The 14,074-nt window shown below is 59.2% G+C and overlaps 1 protein-coding gene across 3 annotated transcripts in view; it reads right to left on the bottom strand.

The window, feature by feature from the left end:
• Positions 1–14,074, bottom strand: part of ABLIM2 (actin binding LIM protein family member 2) — a 170,044-nt gene that overhangs the window by 110,457 nt on the left and 45,513 nt on the right. For all 3 annotated transcript variants that reach the window (XM_058546657.1, XM_058546655.1, XM_058546656.1), the window contains exon 2: positions 9,545–9,688. In XM_058546657.1, the coding sequence (XP_058402640.1) occupies positions 9,545–9,688 (144 nt within the window). The remainder of the gene's footprint in view (positions 1–9,544; positions 9,689–14,074) is intronic.

Raw genomic sequence — 14,074 nt, 5'->3', positions numbered from 1 at the left:
GACTTTCTTGTGGAAGCTTCCAGAAAGGGGCACCGACCTGGGATGAGAACCAGGCTGTGCTGAGGGGCCAGCCCAGCCCCCCTTCCTCACCTCCCTGACCAGGGATGAAGTGCAGATGCCCCATGAGCCCCTCTACTACTCCAGGTGGGCTGTTCCCGGCATGGAATATAACAGGTCGGGAAGGCAGCTAATACCCGAGCACCTACTATGCTCCAGGCTCTGTTCTGGGTGGGAAGATCCCGTGGGGTGGAGGACAGATGAGTCCCTGCGTTGGCCCCCCACACCACAGTGAGGCTTCCTACCCACCCCTCCTCTCGTCTCCACCTCCTCGATGCCCGTCTCCCACAGTGTGAACCAGGCCAGACCCCCCGCAGGAGGGAGAAAGGCCGGGTCCCTTGACCCCTAAGCCACATCTCCTGCCCCAGGAAGCTGGTGCAGTAGGGCTGGGGGAGAGGCTGGGGGATCTCTGCCAGGTGGGGACAGCCGGCCAGTCAGCACCTGGGACACATGCGAGTTCACCCCACACGCTCCCCCTCCAGCCCCAGGGGCACGTGGGAGCCACGCACGGCTTCAGAGGGAGCAGCCTACGCCCACCCTGGCCGGCCCAGCCGCCCCTGCTGGAGGCCTGGAGGAAGGCCCTGCAGCTGCAGCCCCGCTGGCGGGGCCAGTCCAGCCTCCTCGTGGGCCACAGCTCCCAAGCCAGAGTCTTGGAAAACCACATAGCCCTCCCATCTTTCCGAATCGACACCTAGAAGTTCCCATCAAAACACTAACTGATTGCAAAGGATGTAGTTTCTGGCTAATTCTAAGTACTGGCATCTTTAAATTTGATGTCACCTCGTCCTTTTGAGCACCTCCACTGGAATGCAGATGCCAAAGCGAGACCAGCGACATCTATTCACAAAACCCACAGCCAGGCTCTTAGTGAAAGTAGAAACTTCACCTCATCGCTTTTTTTCCCAGAAAGCCTCTTTCGATCCTACTTTCCCCCACAGAACTGTATGCAAATATAACGAATTTTAAAGATGGAAAGGGCCTCCTGTGTTCTCTGCAAGAAAAACTCCAGAGTCGGTGTGGAAATCCATTTATCAGGAATTTCGTGTGGTTACAAGGCTCCAAGTATTTACTAAATTATTCTGGATTGGGTAATTATTACAACTACGAGCACAAAGCTATCGACACAACACGTACACCATACATTTTGGTAAACTATCATTAAACATCTAAGTAAACCTTTCTGCACGCAGCTCCTGGTGATACGGAGGGTGGAGACCGAGGGGAGACCCTGGAATCTGACCAGGGGAGCCCGACCTTTGCACTGCGCCTTGCTGGGTGCCGCGGGAGGCTGGGAGGCAAGGGGCCGCCCGGCAGCCTTCCTCCACCACAGGGGCCTCCTCAGGCAGCCAAGTTCCAGAAGGGCGTCTGTGGGAGTCTGCAAACCGAACCTCCAGAGTCTCAGGGTGCCCCCGGGGCCCATCTGCTTGGTCTGGCCAGCGGCTCCCCTCTCAGCTCAGACACCCGTCAGTGCGTACCACCACCTGCCCACTCGCGACCGGGGGCTTCGGCAGCCCTGCGGGGTGGGCGCCCGCTCAGCTCAGCCTGGGTCTCCCAGTCCCCTTGCCCAGCCACAGGGCTGCGTGTGCTGTTCGCCGGTTACAGCCACCAGAGAGGCTGGACCTCCTTCACTGCACTTCTCCACGCAGATGTTAGCTCTTGGGACCAGGGGGGACCTAAAGCAGAGCGGCCGAGAGCCCAGGGCCGGAGCTGCCTGGACGGGGATCTCAGCTGCACCTGTGCACTTCGCTGTGTGCCCCTGGGCAAGCTCCTTAACCTCTCTGGGCCTCCACGTCCTCAGCTGGAACACAGGGCCGACTTCAAAGGCGAAAACGGCAGCACAGAGGTGCCTCCTATGAGCGAGGCTGACGTGAGCCCCAAGTCGTGTGGGGCCGCCGTCCAGGCCGCTGCTGTGCTGACACCACTCATCCTGCGAGGCCCGAGGTGGCAGCTGGTTCTGGATCTTTCTCAACACCCAGCCTGAGAGGGAAACCCTTGTTTAGTCGTGCAGCACAGCGCAGGCCAAGCAGATGCCGACTCGGGGGGCAGGCTCTCTGGGGCTGAGGAGGAGGGGTACCGTCTCCCGTACACGCGGCCTGTAAGGACTGCACCCCGAGCGCTCGGGTGCTCTAGGCCCTCCCACTCCGGTGGTCGGCGATGTTCCGAATCTTCCTAAAGACACTACGGCACCGGCTGTTCCCTGACGGGGGATGCGCAGACGGGCCTGGGGCCCCATCCAGAGGCGTGAGCCTCCCCGGCGGAGGCGCCAGAAGAGTGAAGGCCACAGCTTCCAGCCACGCCTGCCCGAGAGCCAGGGCCGGACAGTGAAACCCTGACCTGTGCTGCTAAAAATAACAAGTCCAAACTCGTTAATAATTTAAAAACTCCTACTCAAGGGGCTGGCCCGGTAGCATAGTGGTTGAGTTCATGCGCTCTACTTCGGCGGCCTGGGGTTCGCAAGTTCGGATCCCAGGCGTGGACCGACACACGGCTCATCAAGCCATGCTGTGGTGGCGTCCCACATAAAGTGGAGGAAGATGGGCACGGACGTTAGCCCAGGGACAGTCTTCCTCAGCAAAAAGAGGAGGATTGGCGACAGAGGTTAGCTCAGGGCTGATCTTCCTCACACACACAAAAAAATCCTAATCAGGACAATAGACTGTGTTCGACTCTATTGTGCCTATCGAACTAGCCAAGACCAGTCAAGTGGGGAGCAGCTGTGGGTGCCGAGCGCCGGTCCCTGCACGTTCACCATGGTCATTTATGAGAAACGGACGGGAGGGCTGGGAAGGGGTGGAAAGACACTTTCTGGAAGACCATTTGGCACTGACTCTAAAGAATGTTAAAACTCCTCCTACCCTGTGACCTGGCCATCTCTCTTCTGGGCCTCTCGCCCGAGGAAATGACCAAGAACAGCCACAAAAGTTAGCTGCGGTGTTGGCTGCAGCATCTCTATAATGTAATAAATAAACCCTGGGCTGTAGAGTCAGGGAGCCTGGGTCTGAATCCTCGCTCCTGTGGCTTCCCAGCTGTGTGACCTTGGGCAAGTTACTTGGCCTCTCTGAACCTCAGCGTCCTCATCTGTGAAACAGGGTTAACCATACCGATCTTGCATGGTTGCACAAGAAATCAACAAGATGAGGTACAGGAAACCAATTAGCCAAGGCTGGGCTGGAATCAGCGAGCGGAGCGACGGCTAATTTTACTGTGGGTCTTGCATTTGAGGGAATCGGGGCAGATGTTGAAATGAATGTTGAAGAACTTATGTGACGGGGAAAGGGCACACCCAGGCATTTAAAGTGAATAAATCAGGATACAAAAGTACATATACAACACACTTCACATTAAAAACAGACTCTCACGAAGGACAGGACTGGAGGGACAGAGGGACGTATGCCCGAACACAGGCGGTAATTCCCTCGGAGGACAGAGTGGGATGCTTCCCCTTCCCTGCCCCTGCCTCTCTGTACTGGCGGGCGGAAGAGGACACTCGACTAACTTTAAAACACGAAGCACAACAGAGACCTCCAGGCGGGTTCCCGCCGGGACTCTGGCAGGCTGCCTCCGGGCGGCGCGGCCACTCCCGGCCCGCCCGGGTCCTATCCTAACGCTGCCTGGGCCTCCCAGCTGTAATAACAGGCCGTGTCACCAGAGTCCTTCCTGCAGGGACTTCCCACGGTTCTGCCGCAGGATCCCGGTTCCTGGCGCCCTGCACGGTCGGGCTGTAGAACAACGTGCGCCCTGGGCGGGGGACGGGCACACCTGTCTGGAGCTGCCCTTTGGTTCCAGAAGCCCCGGGTGGGTTTCCCAGAAAGGCCCCTGGAACGCCCCGAATGCAGATGCGAGAATGCAGGCATTTTGCGCTGTTCCTTGTCACCCCAGTCGCCCCAGCAGCTCTCGCGTGGCTATTCATAGTCCCCGGACGGATGGGCGCTTGTGGACACCCCACCCGCCAGTACCAAGTTACCGGCTGAGCCGGCGCCGTCTCCTCCCCATGCCGCCCTCCCTCCTGCGTCCTCAGTCTCCCCACACCGTGGATGCGCTCAGGCCCGCTGCGACCCGCACCAGAAAACGCCTGCTCTCTCGAGGTCACACGCCGTGTGGCCTCACCTGTTCCTCATTCCAGCGTGGGGGCCGAGTTCCCAGGGCATTCCGAGCAGGGCTACAAAAGATCACAGTCCAAAACAAGCGTTCTAGAAGCGCAGAATTCAGCCACACAGGAGAGGTCAGGCTTGTTTTTCCAGGCAAATTTCAGGTCGCTTGTAAAAATGGCGGAGCCTTCGTTTCTCCTGGGGGACGTGCCGTGTGCTGGGTCTTGGACGTGTTGCTATCTCACAGGCATTCCCACTTTGCAGCGTGGAGCCAGAGCCCGCGGGATTTCAAGAGAATCCAGAATCAGGCGTCCTCTCGCGCTCTCGTCCAAGCCGCCATCGTCTCTGGCGGGGCTCCTGCAACAGCCGAGCCCTCCTCCCCACCCACCCCTGCCCCGCTCCCCGCAGCAGCACAGCGCCCAGTGGTCCACGGAAACGAAGACGGGCCAGGCCCCTCCTCTGGCCTTTCTCCCTCGGTGTCACAGCCCAGGTCCTCACAAGGACCCCCACCCAGCCCTCCCCCTCGCTCACTCTGCTCCAGCCACACAGGCCTCCTGCTGTTCCCCAACCTGCCAGGCACCCCCCTGCCTGAGTGTCACTGCACTGGCTGCTCCCTCTGGCTGCAACACTCTTCCCTCACCTTCTTCAAGTCGTCACTCAAAGGTCACCTCCTCCATGAGGCCCACTCTGATTACCCAATTGAAAATAGTAACCCCCCAGCACTCCCATCGCCCCCTTTACCTTGCCCCTCTCCTAGACCTCACTGTCAGCACATAACGAAGTTGACTTACGTTGTCTATCCAGCGTTTACCGTCAATCTCCCTGCACTAGAACACGGTCCCCACCAGAACAAGGGTGGCCTGTTCACGGACGCATCCTGAGTGCCCCGCATAGGACTGCGCACAGCAGGCGCCCAGGGAACAGCTGTGGAATGGCCCCCGAGGCTAAGAAACGTGCCTGAGACCCACAGGAGCTGGGCATGGCAGAGGTGGGATTTAAACCCAGGCCTTCAGGCATCAGAGCCCAAGCTTGGGGCGCCGTGAAGAAGAGGATAATTACACATTTCTTTCATGGATTTTCCCAGGTAAACCAAGGCACGTCAACTAAGTGCCAGGAACCCAACACACTGGGGCCTCTTGGATCGGAATCAGACGGTGGCACGATCGTCTTCTGAGTTGACAGACCCCAACTGGTTCAACTCGCAACACGCGCACCCAGGGACGGACACGACTGTCTCAGTCAGTCACCATCCTCCCACCCCTCTCTGCCGGTGGGAGTGGACGTATGACCCAGTTCTGGCCAGTGAATCATATGGGAAGTCTGTGGGGACCTCAGGGAAAGGGTTCTCCTCCCTGACAGAAGGGAGAGTCATGTGAGGAGAGGGCTCCTTTGCCTGTGCACGTCTCCCCCGACACCTTCCCCAGGGCTGAGTGCCACGCTGTGAGGATGTGATGCTTGGAGCTACAGCAGCCATCTTGAGACCATGAGGAAAGGCACTGCTGACATGCACAGGATGAGAGGGGAAGAGGGGACAGTTGCGGGTGGGGAAGTTAAGAAAGAACCTGGGTCTTTGATGATCTTGTTGAGCTGTTAAATTAACCAACTCTGGGGGTGAGGGGGCTGCCCCCGGGCTTCGTGTTAAGATGATAAATACACATGTTCTTTAAAACACTCTGAGTTGAGTGTGCTTTTTTATTCATCCCAAAGCCCCCTCAATGACTCAGACTTTGCATTTTCTTGAGAGCCTGGATAAAAGATCGACCCAAGACTATGTAGTGCTCACGCGTGAACACACACTGCTTTCGTAAAGCTGTCAGGAAAGCTTAGCTGCTCCCCGTCATTCTTCAGCAGGTGAGGCAGAGCCGCCCCCAACCGGGGCAGAGTCCCTGCTGCGGGAGACGCTATCACTGGCTGGGGGGGGGGCTCTTGGAACTGGGCCTGCACGCCCATAGGCTCTGCCACCGCTGCCACTACCGTAGCAACCCGACGGTGAGTCCCAGGTGCCCGTCGGCGCTGCCCGCGCTGTCCCATTTCACCACTGCAGGCCGGTGGGGAAGGGGCTGCCCTACTCCCACGTCTACACTGGGGGCTGAAGCTCAGAGGACAGGTGGGGAGGGGGCACCTGGGCCGGTTTCCACCTCCTCCCAAACCCGTGGGTCAGACCCGGCGACGGCCTCGACTCCAGGAACCTGATGCCTTCTTTGCCTTCCTAAGTAAGGGCGGCGCTGACCGACAATCCTTTTAAACGCAGTGGGCACGTCCCTTCTGTCTTTTAAACTAAGCTTCTAAAAAGGGCAGGCGAATGGGCTTTGCTTTTCAGAAATGCAGCAAATGCATCTTGATGGAGAGCAGAGAAAATTAACCCAGACAAATCCCACGATGACGCCAGGGAGGCTCTAATGAAAAGGTGGAAAGCTTCAGGTGGTGGGGGACACTGACGGGAGGGTCCACTGATGGGGGGGCACTGATGGGGGGGTCCACTGACGGGGGGGACACTGACGGGGGGGCAGTGATGGGTGGCAGTGACGGGGGGGCAGTGACAAGTGGTGGGCACTGATGGGGGGGCAGTGACGGGTGGGGGATACTGATGGGTGGCACCGATGGGGGGGGCAGTGACGGGTGGGGGGCACCGACAGGGGGCAGTGACGGGGGGACTGACGGGGAGGGAGTGACGGGGGGCAGTCATGGGGGGGCACCGACGGGAGGCACCGACGGGGGGGGCACTGCTGGGGGTCAGTGACAGGGGGGCACTGACCTGGTGGGCACTGACCAGTGGGGGGCACTGACGGGGGCGGGGCACTGATGGGGGGTACTTACGGGGAGGACACTGATGTGGGGGGGGCACTGACCTAGGGGACACTGAGCAGGGGGGCACTGACCGAGGGGACATTGACAGGCGGGGAGCACTGGCGGGGGGGGCACTGATGGGGCGGCCATCACCTCCTGCTCAGGAAAGATCTCGCTGGCGCTGGTGCACCCCCCTCATTCTAGAGCCCGGCGGCGGGCGCAGAGTCCCGGGGAAAGGCAGGTGGATGCGCTCTTGTTTATGGAAACGTTGAGGGCTCTCCATTCCCACACCACGACACACGGTTGTTCCGTGCTTTCCCAGAAACCGGACCTTCCCAGGGCGTGCCCCTCGCTTCCTCTCTTCCAAACAGTCCCCAGCCGCCGTCCTGGGGGTGCCCCACGTCCCCCGCACTAGGACTGTGGCAGCCTTCGTCAGGTGGTGGTGCTGAGGGACCTGGGAGACGGAGCTGTGCAATCACGGGGGCCAAGCCAGGCTGTGGACGTGCGGGGGACCCCCAGATCAAGGCGATTCTGGGGGTATCAAGTGACCCTCAGTGACATGCTTGACAGCCCCCAGGCCTACGTATGGAGCTGCAGCACCTCTGGGGGGCAGGGTCAAGGTCAGCCTCAGACCGAGGGGCCCAGGGCACTCCCACCCCTGCCAGAGATGGTGAAGCCCCCACCGCGGGGTCCCAGGGGGCGGCACTCATCATCTCCCTGAGTCACCGGCCCCTGCTGGGCCCCCTGTGTCTCCCCTGTTGCACTCTGACCTCCTCCAGGGCCAGGAGGCATCAGGGCCATTTCGGGGGGGCTCCTCTTTCGCGGCAGAAGAGTCCTGGCCGGTGGCTCTCACCTTTTCGTTTCAAACAACAGGACTCAACACACAGTCGTCACTCCGAGCCTAAGACCCTGACGTGGCTGCAGCGGAGCCCCTCTGGGGACGGGGGGCTTACCTGCTGCCTCGCTCTCCCCCCTCCCATGTCTCCCTGCCCAGGAGGGGCCTCCACGGAACACTTGGGATAGAAGCCCCTCATTCAGGGGCCACATCAGGCCTGGAATCAAGCCCTGGACGAGCTCCTACATCTCAAGCCTCCGCGGCCCCTCGCAGGTGGACAGTCGCACGTCCCTCCCAGGGCTGCTGGCACCTGGAGGAGTCGGCCCCCAGCCTCGCCTCCTGCCCACTGGCTGCACTCAGCAGTCAGGCCACTGAACCCCCGACTTGCAGGCTGCTCCCCAATCCTGCGTGCACGCTGCCCCTGCCCCCGGAACGGCCTGGCTCCCCCTCAGACCAGTGGATTCCTCCTATCTCCAAGTTGGAGCCCAAACCCCACCTCCTCTGTGAAGCCGTCTCTGGAAGCCTCCAAATCCTTCCCGGTGCCCCACCCCCACCTCCTAGTTCTTGGTTTTTACTACGAAAAGCGAAATTTCAGGTCACGTTGTTGCACATCTCAGCTGGTGTATTTGTCTCCTCACCAGTCCAAGTTAAGCCTTCTTCTTCTTCAGTGCTTTCAAGAGCCCTCTGCCGGGCCTGGCGCACAGGAGGGCCCCCTGAGACCCTGTGAGGAGCCTGTGGGCGCAGCTGCAGTAATTTAACAGGGCCACACGATGTCGATAACAACGCCGTCACTCGACTACCTCTGTGCGGCATGTTTCCCACTTCTATCTGCCCCAAAAAAGCAAACCCTCACTGCTCCTTGGGTTCATCAAGGGTCCTTGTGGCTCAGGTCTTGTGCATCTCTGAACGGCCTGGAGAACGTCACGTCAAACCCACAGGAAGGCAGGTAGTGACGACACGGCCCGCTGTGGGGGACGGGGTGGGGCACTGTTTCTAGTACCATTAATATGATTCCTTTAAAACTGCCAACTGTGTCAAACTGGTTTGACTTGCTCATTCCTTCCCCCAAAAGCTATTTTTCATATATTTTATGAAACTAAAAGCAAGTGCATGTAATTCCATTTGTGCGCATGGAACACGCGTTACCTTCAGAATAGAAAGGAGAAGGCGGCTGGAGGATGCTCGCAGCAAAGCCCCTCTCCCATGGGGGGGTTTCATGTGACTTGTTTGTTTTAGTTTCTTCTCATCTTTTTGGTATTATTTAAATTTAGTATATTATTCATGTTAGTTTTTACAATTAGAGAAAAATTAAAGCATTTGCATCTGGAATGAATGGTAACGTTCTCCATCCATGCTGGGTGGGGCACCCGACGGTTTGTGGCCCAGCTAGGTCCCGTGACTCCGCACTCTTGAGGTCATACCGACAACAATGACAATTTACCTTCTGGCTACAGGGCCCAGGTGGCCCCTTTGCCTTGGCCACTGGATCTGAATCCTTGGACACTGGGTGCAGCCGTACGAGGACGCTCCTGGGACCTGGACCTCAGCCTCTGACCCTCTCCACTCAGGCTGACTCCTCATCACAACCGTAAGGGACACAGGCCACAGTGTTGTATGGAGATTCTGGACCCTGCGGATTTGCCAGCATCCCAGATCTAACGAGATTCCCAGAGACACTCTGGGGCCCGGAGTGGCAGCGAGGAGGCCCGGTCTGGAGGCCACACGGCAGGGCTGTGCCTGTGGCCACACAGCCGGGAGGGAGGGCAGGGATGCTCACCTTTGCAGACGAAGCACTTGATGTGGAAGTACTTGCTCTGGACGCGCAGCACCTCCCCCTTGCACACACTGCCGCAGGTGTGGCACAGGATCGCCGTGGTGGGCGGCTTCTCCAGGGCACTGTGCGCGGCCTGCGGCTCCGACACTGTGGGGAGAAGCAGCCGGTTACAGGGTGGGACGTACCAGGCACAGGGGGGAGGCAGCAACAGTGTCAGGACTCGGGGGCCCCACACCCCCCCAGCACAAGTCCCACAGGGCGTCAGGGGACAGACTCGGATTCTTTTCCTTGGGGACCAGTGGATGATGCGAGAGGCCATCTGGTCACCCCCTCACATCACTCCATTATATCTATGTGGCTTATCTCCCAATCTGTCTATAGCAGCCCCACCCAATGAGTGGTCCCAGGCCCCATCTCTGTGTGCACACTGGCTTTGATGGGGTGATCACTACCCCTTCCCAAAGGGTGGCTGATCCCCCTGCTGCCTTCACCCGGCATGACCTTGGCCCTCCAGGGCCTCGGAAGCCAGGCACCCCCTGGTGAGCTCACAGCCCCTCTGCAGCCAGGAGACCCAGAGTCATCGCTCCTGCAACCACAGTCCTGCGAGCTTGCTTCAAATTCCCTTTGCATCCTGGGGACACTGACCTGAATATTGTCACTGTCCCCATTAAAGCCAGCCTCAGCCTAGGACGTTTAAGGAGGCTCTGGAAACCCATGGAGGGATGGGTCAGGGCGGATGGTTAAGGGGCCTGACTGTGGGCTCTTGGGGCCTGGGCAGCATCAGTAGGTCCTCACACATGTCCCCCAAAGGTGCCTACAGAGGCCAGTGCGCAGGGTGCTGGGGGCCACAGCGGGTCTGCCCCTCGAGAGCTCCAGCCGGCGGTGGAGACAGCCGGGTGAAAAATAGTGACAACTCAGTGGCAGAGCTGCGGTCGGGGGAAGCCCAGGGGCTGGGGACCAGCTCTCTCCCAGCAGAGTCACTTGAAGCGCGAGGAGGAGCTGGAGAGATGGCAGAGCTGCAGGCTGGCGCAGAGGCCCGCGGGCAGGGAGCAGGGCCCACGCAGGGACCCGAGCCGGCTGTCCACTGCCAACTCAGGACCGACCGGAGAGAGCCAGACCTGCCCCCCACAGCCCCCTGGACACTCCATCCTGGTGAGCCTCCCCCATCCCCAGGCCCCCAGCCCCGTCAGGGCCCCCGAGCCCCCTTTTCTCCTCTGTGAAGTGCCCACTCCTCTGCCTGCCTTACGCAGGGGGCAGTGGCAGAGCCCCTGCTACAGCAGCTCCCAGTGCACAGCCTCTGCCTTTCTCTTGGGGGGGAGGGTCTCTACTTCTTCCCACATCTTCTGATGCTGCCCTCCTGTCTTGGTCTGGGGCCCCCTAACCTGAGGCTGAGACAAGGATGGGGTGTAGGTGGTGTACATGGGGGATCCCAGGTGGCAGGAAGGAGTGAGGGGTGGAGGGGTGGAGGGGGAGGCAGGGAAGGCAGAAGCCAACGGCAGGCGTGTTATGGAGCTGGTCACCGCTGTGGGCAACAGGGTCACCCCCTCGGGGCCCTCCAGGGAATCAGGTAGACCATGTTCCACATTGTCCCCGCCTCCTGACCCCTGGGGGAGGGTTGTCCCAAAGACGGAACCCCCGTCCCCCTTGTCTGGGCTGCCCGGTGTCTGGGCTGCCCGGTGTCTGGGCTGCCCGGTGGCTGGGCTGGGTGGGTTCCGAGGTTTGAGCAGAGGCCCAGCACAGACCCAGGGGAGCTGCGGGTGCCTGAGGGGGGATGCCTGCAGGAGCAGGCGAGTTGCACCCGGCACCTGAGCCACAGTGAGCCCAGGGGATGTGCGGCCGGCCCAGAAACACTTGCCACGCTTCATTGGCGGGTTCAGCGTATTCATACACACATGCACACACACACATTGACACAACTGCTTAACACTAGCATTGACGAAGCATCAAGCCTGAAAGTCTCCTCACCCCTGCTGTAAAAATGGAGGAGGTGGATGTCAGACAGAGGATGGCATTTCTCCATCCAGTTTCCCACCTGCCCCCCACCCCCCAACACCCCACCTCCCGTAGCCCCCAATCTGCCAGCAGGGCTCCTCACCTCCTCTTAGACCCCTGCCCGCGGTGGGGGGTTGACAGTGGGCAGCACAGAGGAGGGACTGGGCCTGCTGGGGACAGAAGGCCTTCGAGGAGGAGGGCTCCGAATACCCCAAGGACAGCAGGGTGCCAGCTGTCTGACGACAAGAAGCCACACTGTCCGGAGAAGCAGGAGCAGGAGGGAAGATGAGTGGCACCAAAAATAACCGGGTGTCACCCTGGGCACCCCAAGCCTGGGTCAACGCCTGCCTCTCGTTTCCAGAGGAGTCGGGAGACCAAACAGCAGACTGGACGGTACAGGGACCGGCGACGGCCCCGTGAGCAGGGTCTGTTGTCCTGGGAGCTACGGTGACATTTCCTGCTCTGGGTTAAAGTTCAATAGCAGGCTTGCCCCTCGCTCCTTTTTCCTGAGAATAACTGCAGAAACACCTCGTCTATTATTATTAAAGTTGTTGGGAGGAGGCAGAGAGCGAGGATTTCCTGGCCGTGAATTTAAGACTCCCCAAGCGGAACAAGCCATTGGAATCGAGGTCTGAGACCCTTGCACGGGCCTGGGGCTGCCCGGGGCTCACGTGGGGCTGACAAGTCCGAGGCTAAATGGAGACTGTAGGGGGTGGGGGGACGTGAATCTTCAACACTGATCTTCTCATCTGTTAGGCATACAAAGAACAATACGTTCTCATCTCCAAGGGGAAACAAGGCAAGTTTTATACTACTGGAACCTGGCTCAAATCCAGGGTGAGGGAAACGCCACCCAACCACACTGGGGATCCGTGTCAGAGGCCTGGGGGCAGCCCGGGCCGCGGGGCAGACGGCTCGTGCAGCTGCAGCCTCACCTCCTGTGTGCTGCAACCTCGGGGAGTCCCCAGAACTCCCAGCCTTCCCTCTGTCCGTCCACACTCTGCTCACATCCCCTGCCCCGGGGGATGCTAGGACGACGGGCAGAAATGTTTGCCTAGCAAGCAGCCCAGGGTCCAGCAACCATAGTGCTCAGTACACAATAGCTATTGTCGGTTTCAAGGACACACAGCTGACATCACCAGTTTCCTGGTTACTGGAGATAGATTTGGTTTGGGGGAAAAGCTACTTTGAGACATCGTTTTGCCGGGGGCACCCACCGCTGCCCACCTGGAGCATCCTCAAAAGCCTGGGGGGGGGGGGGCTGCCTCTAGGCGGCGGGAGGGTGGTGCTGCCCTCTGGTGGCGGGAGGTAGACACTGCACCGTGACGAAGGACACCTGTCTACTGCACAGGTACCGCCGGGGCAGGGGTTCCCTCCACCCGCATCTGCCCGCTTGGCCCTGGGATCACGTCTGAGAATCTTGTGGGTTTGTGGCATGGACCTTTTTACAACCCCCCCCCATATGGACTCATTCCTCGCACCTCTCGCGGCTGCCCGTTGGAGAGGAGACGCTGTAGGTCCACTACGTGACCGAGTGCTCCCCAAGGGTCCTGCTCCTCACAGCAGCCGGTGAAGTGCTGTCGTGGCTGCTGCTGCTGAGCAAGCAGGCCGGAGGCGGGGATCGGGGGTCAGGGCCGCACACGGCAACGCCCCGGGTTTTCTCCACGTGGCCCCAAGACAGGGACGGGGCTGTTCCTGCCAGGACTCGTGTCTGGTACTCAGACGTCACATAAAGAAGAGAAGTATCAAGAAATGAGCTCTCAGGCCAGGAAAAGACAGGAAGGAAACTTAGATGCACCGTGCTAGGTGACAGAGCCAGTCTGAAATGTCTATGTGACATTCTGGAAAAGGCAAAACGATGAGACAGCAAAAGGGCTGGTGGTCGCCAGGGGGTGGGAGAGGGGCGGGATGAACAGGTGGAGCACAGGAGACGTTTATGGCAGTGAAGCTACTCTGCACGACACTGTCACACTGGATACATGTCATTACGCATCTGTCCAAACTTAGGACACCAAGAGTGAGCCCTGGCGTAAACCATGGACTTTAGTTCATAACAACGTATCAAAACTGGTTCCTCAGTGTGACAAATGCTCCCACCAATGCAGGACGTTAACAGGGGAAACTGGGGGTTCGGGGTGGTCGTATATGGGAACTCTCTTCTTTCTGTCAATTGTTCTGTAAACTGAAAACTGCTCTAAGAAATAAAGTCTATTCAAACTTTAAAAGAGAGAAACAGAGAAAGAGAGAGAAGCACGACACCCTGAGACCTGACCGCAAGTTCAGCAGGTTCGTTTCTCCACAATTTCAGGTTCGGCTGTAACATGCGGTTTAACAAGTCCCTCACTGTGATAATAACAGAAAACACGAACTCAAGTGGTAGGAATCAATCACACAAGGGCTGTGACTATTTAATCCCCCCGTGATAATGAAACCCCAGCATCGCAGAGCCTTGCTGGGGATAAAAAGAATCATGACTGGCAACCTCAACATGTAACACTCACGTTCACAGTGGGGAGGACGCGGCTCGGGTCTGATGGAGGG

The sequence above is a fragment of the Diceros bicornis genome, chromosome 8 (genome assembly GCF_020826845.1).
Source record: "Diceros bicornis minor isolate mBicDic1 chromosome 8, mDicBic1.mat.cur, whole genome shotgun sequence".
In the NCBI taxonomy this organism is placed as follows: Eukaryota; Metazoa; Chordata; class Mammalia; order Perissodactyla; family Rhinocerotidae; genus Diceros; species Diceros bicornis.
The sequence above is the reverse complement of the archived record's forward strand: the minus strand, read 5'-3'. Positions and strand labels throughout refer to the sequence as shown.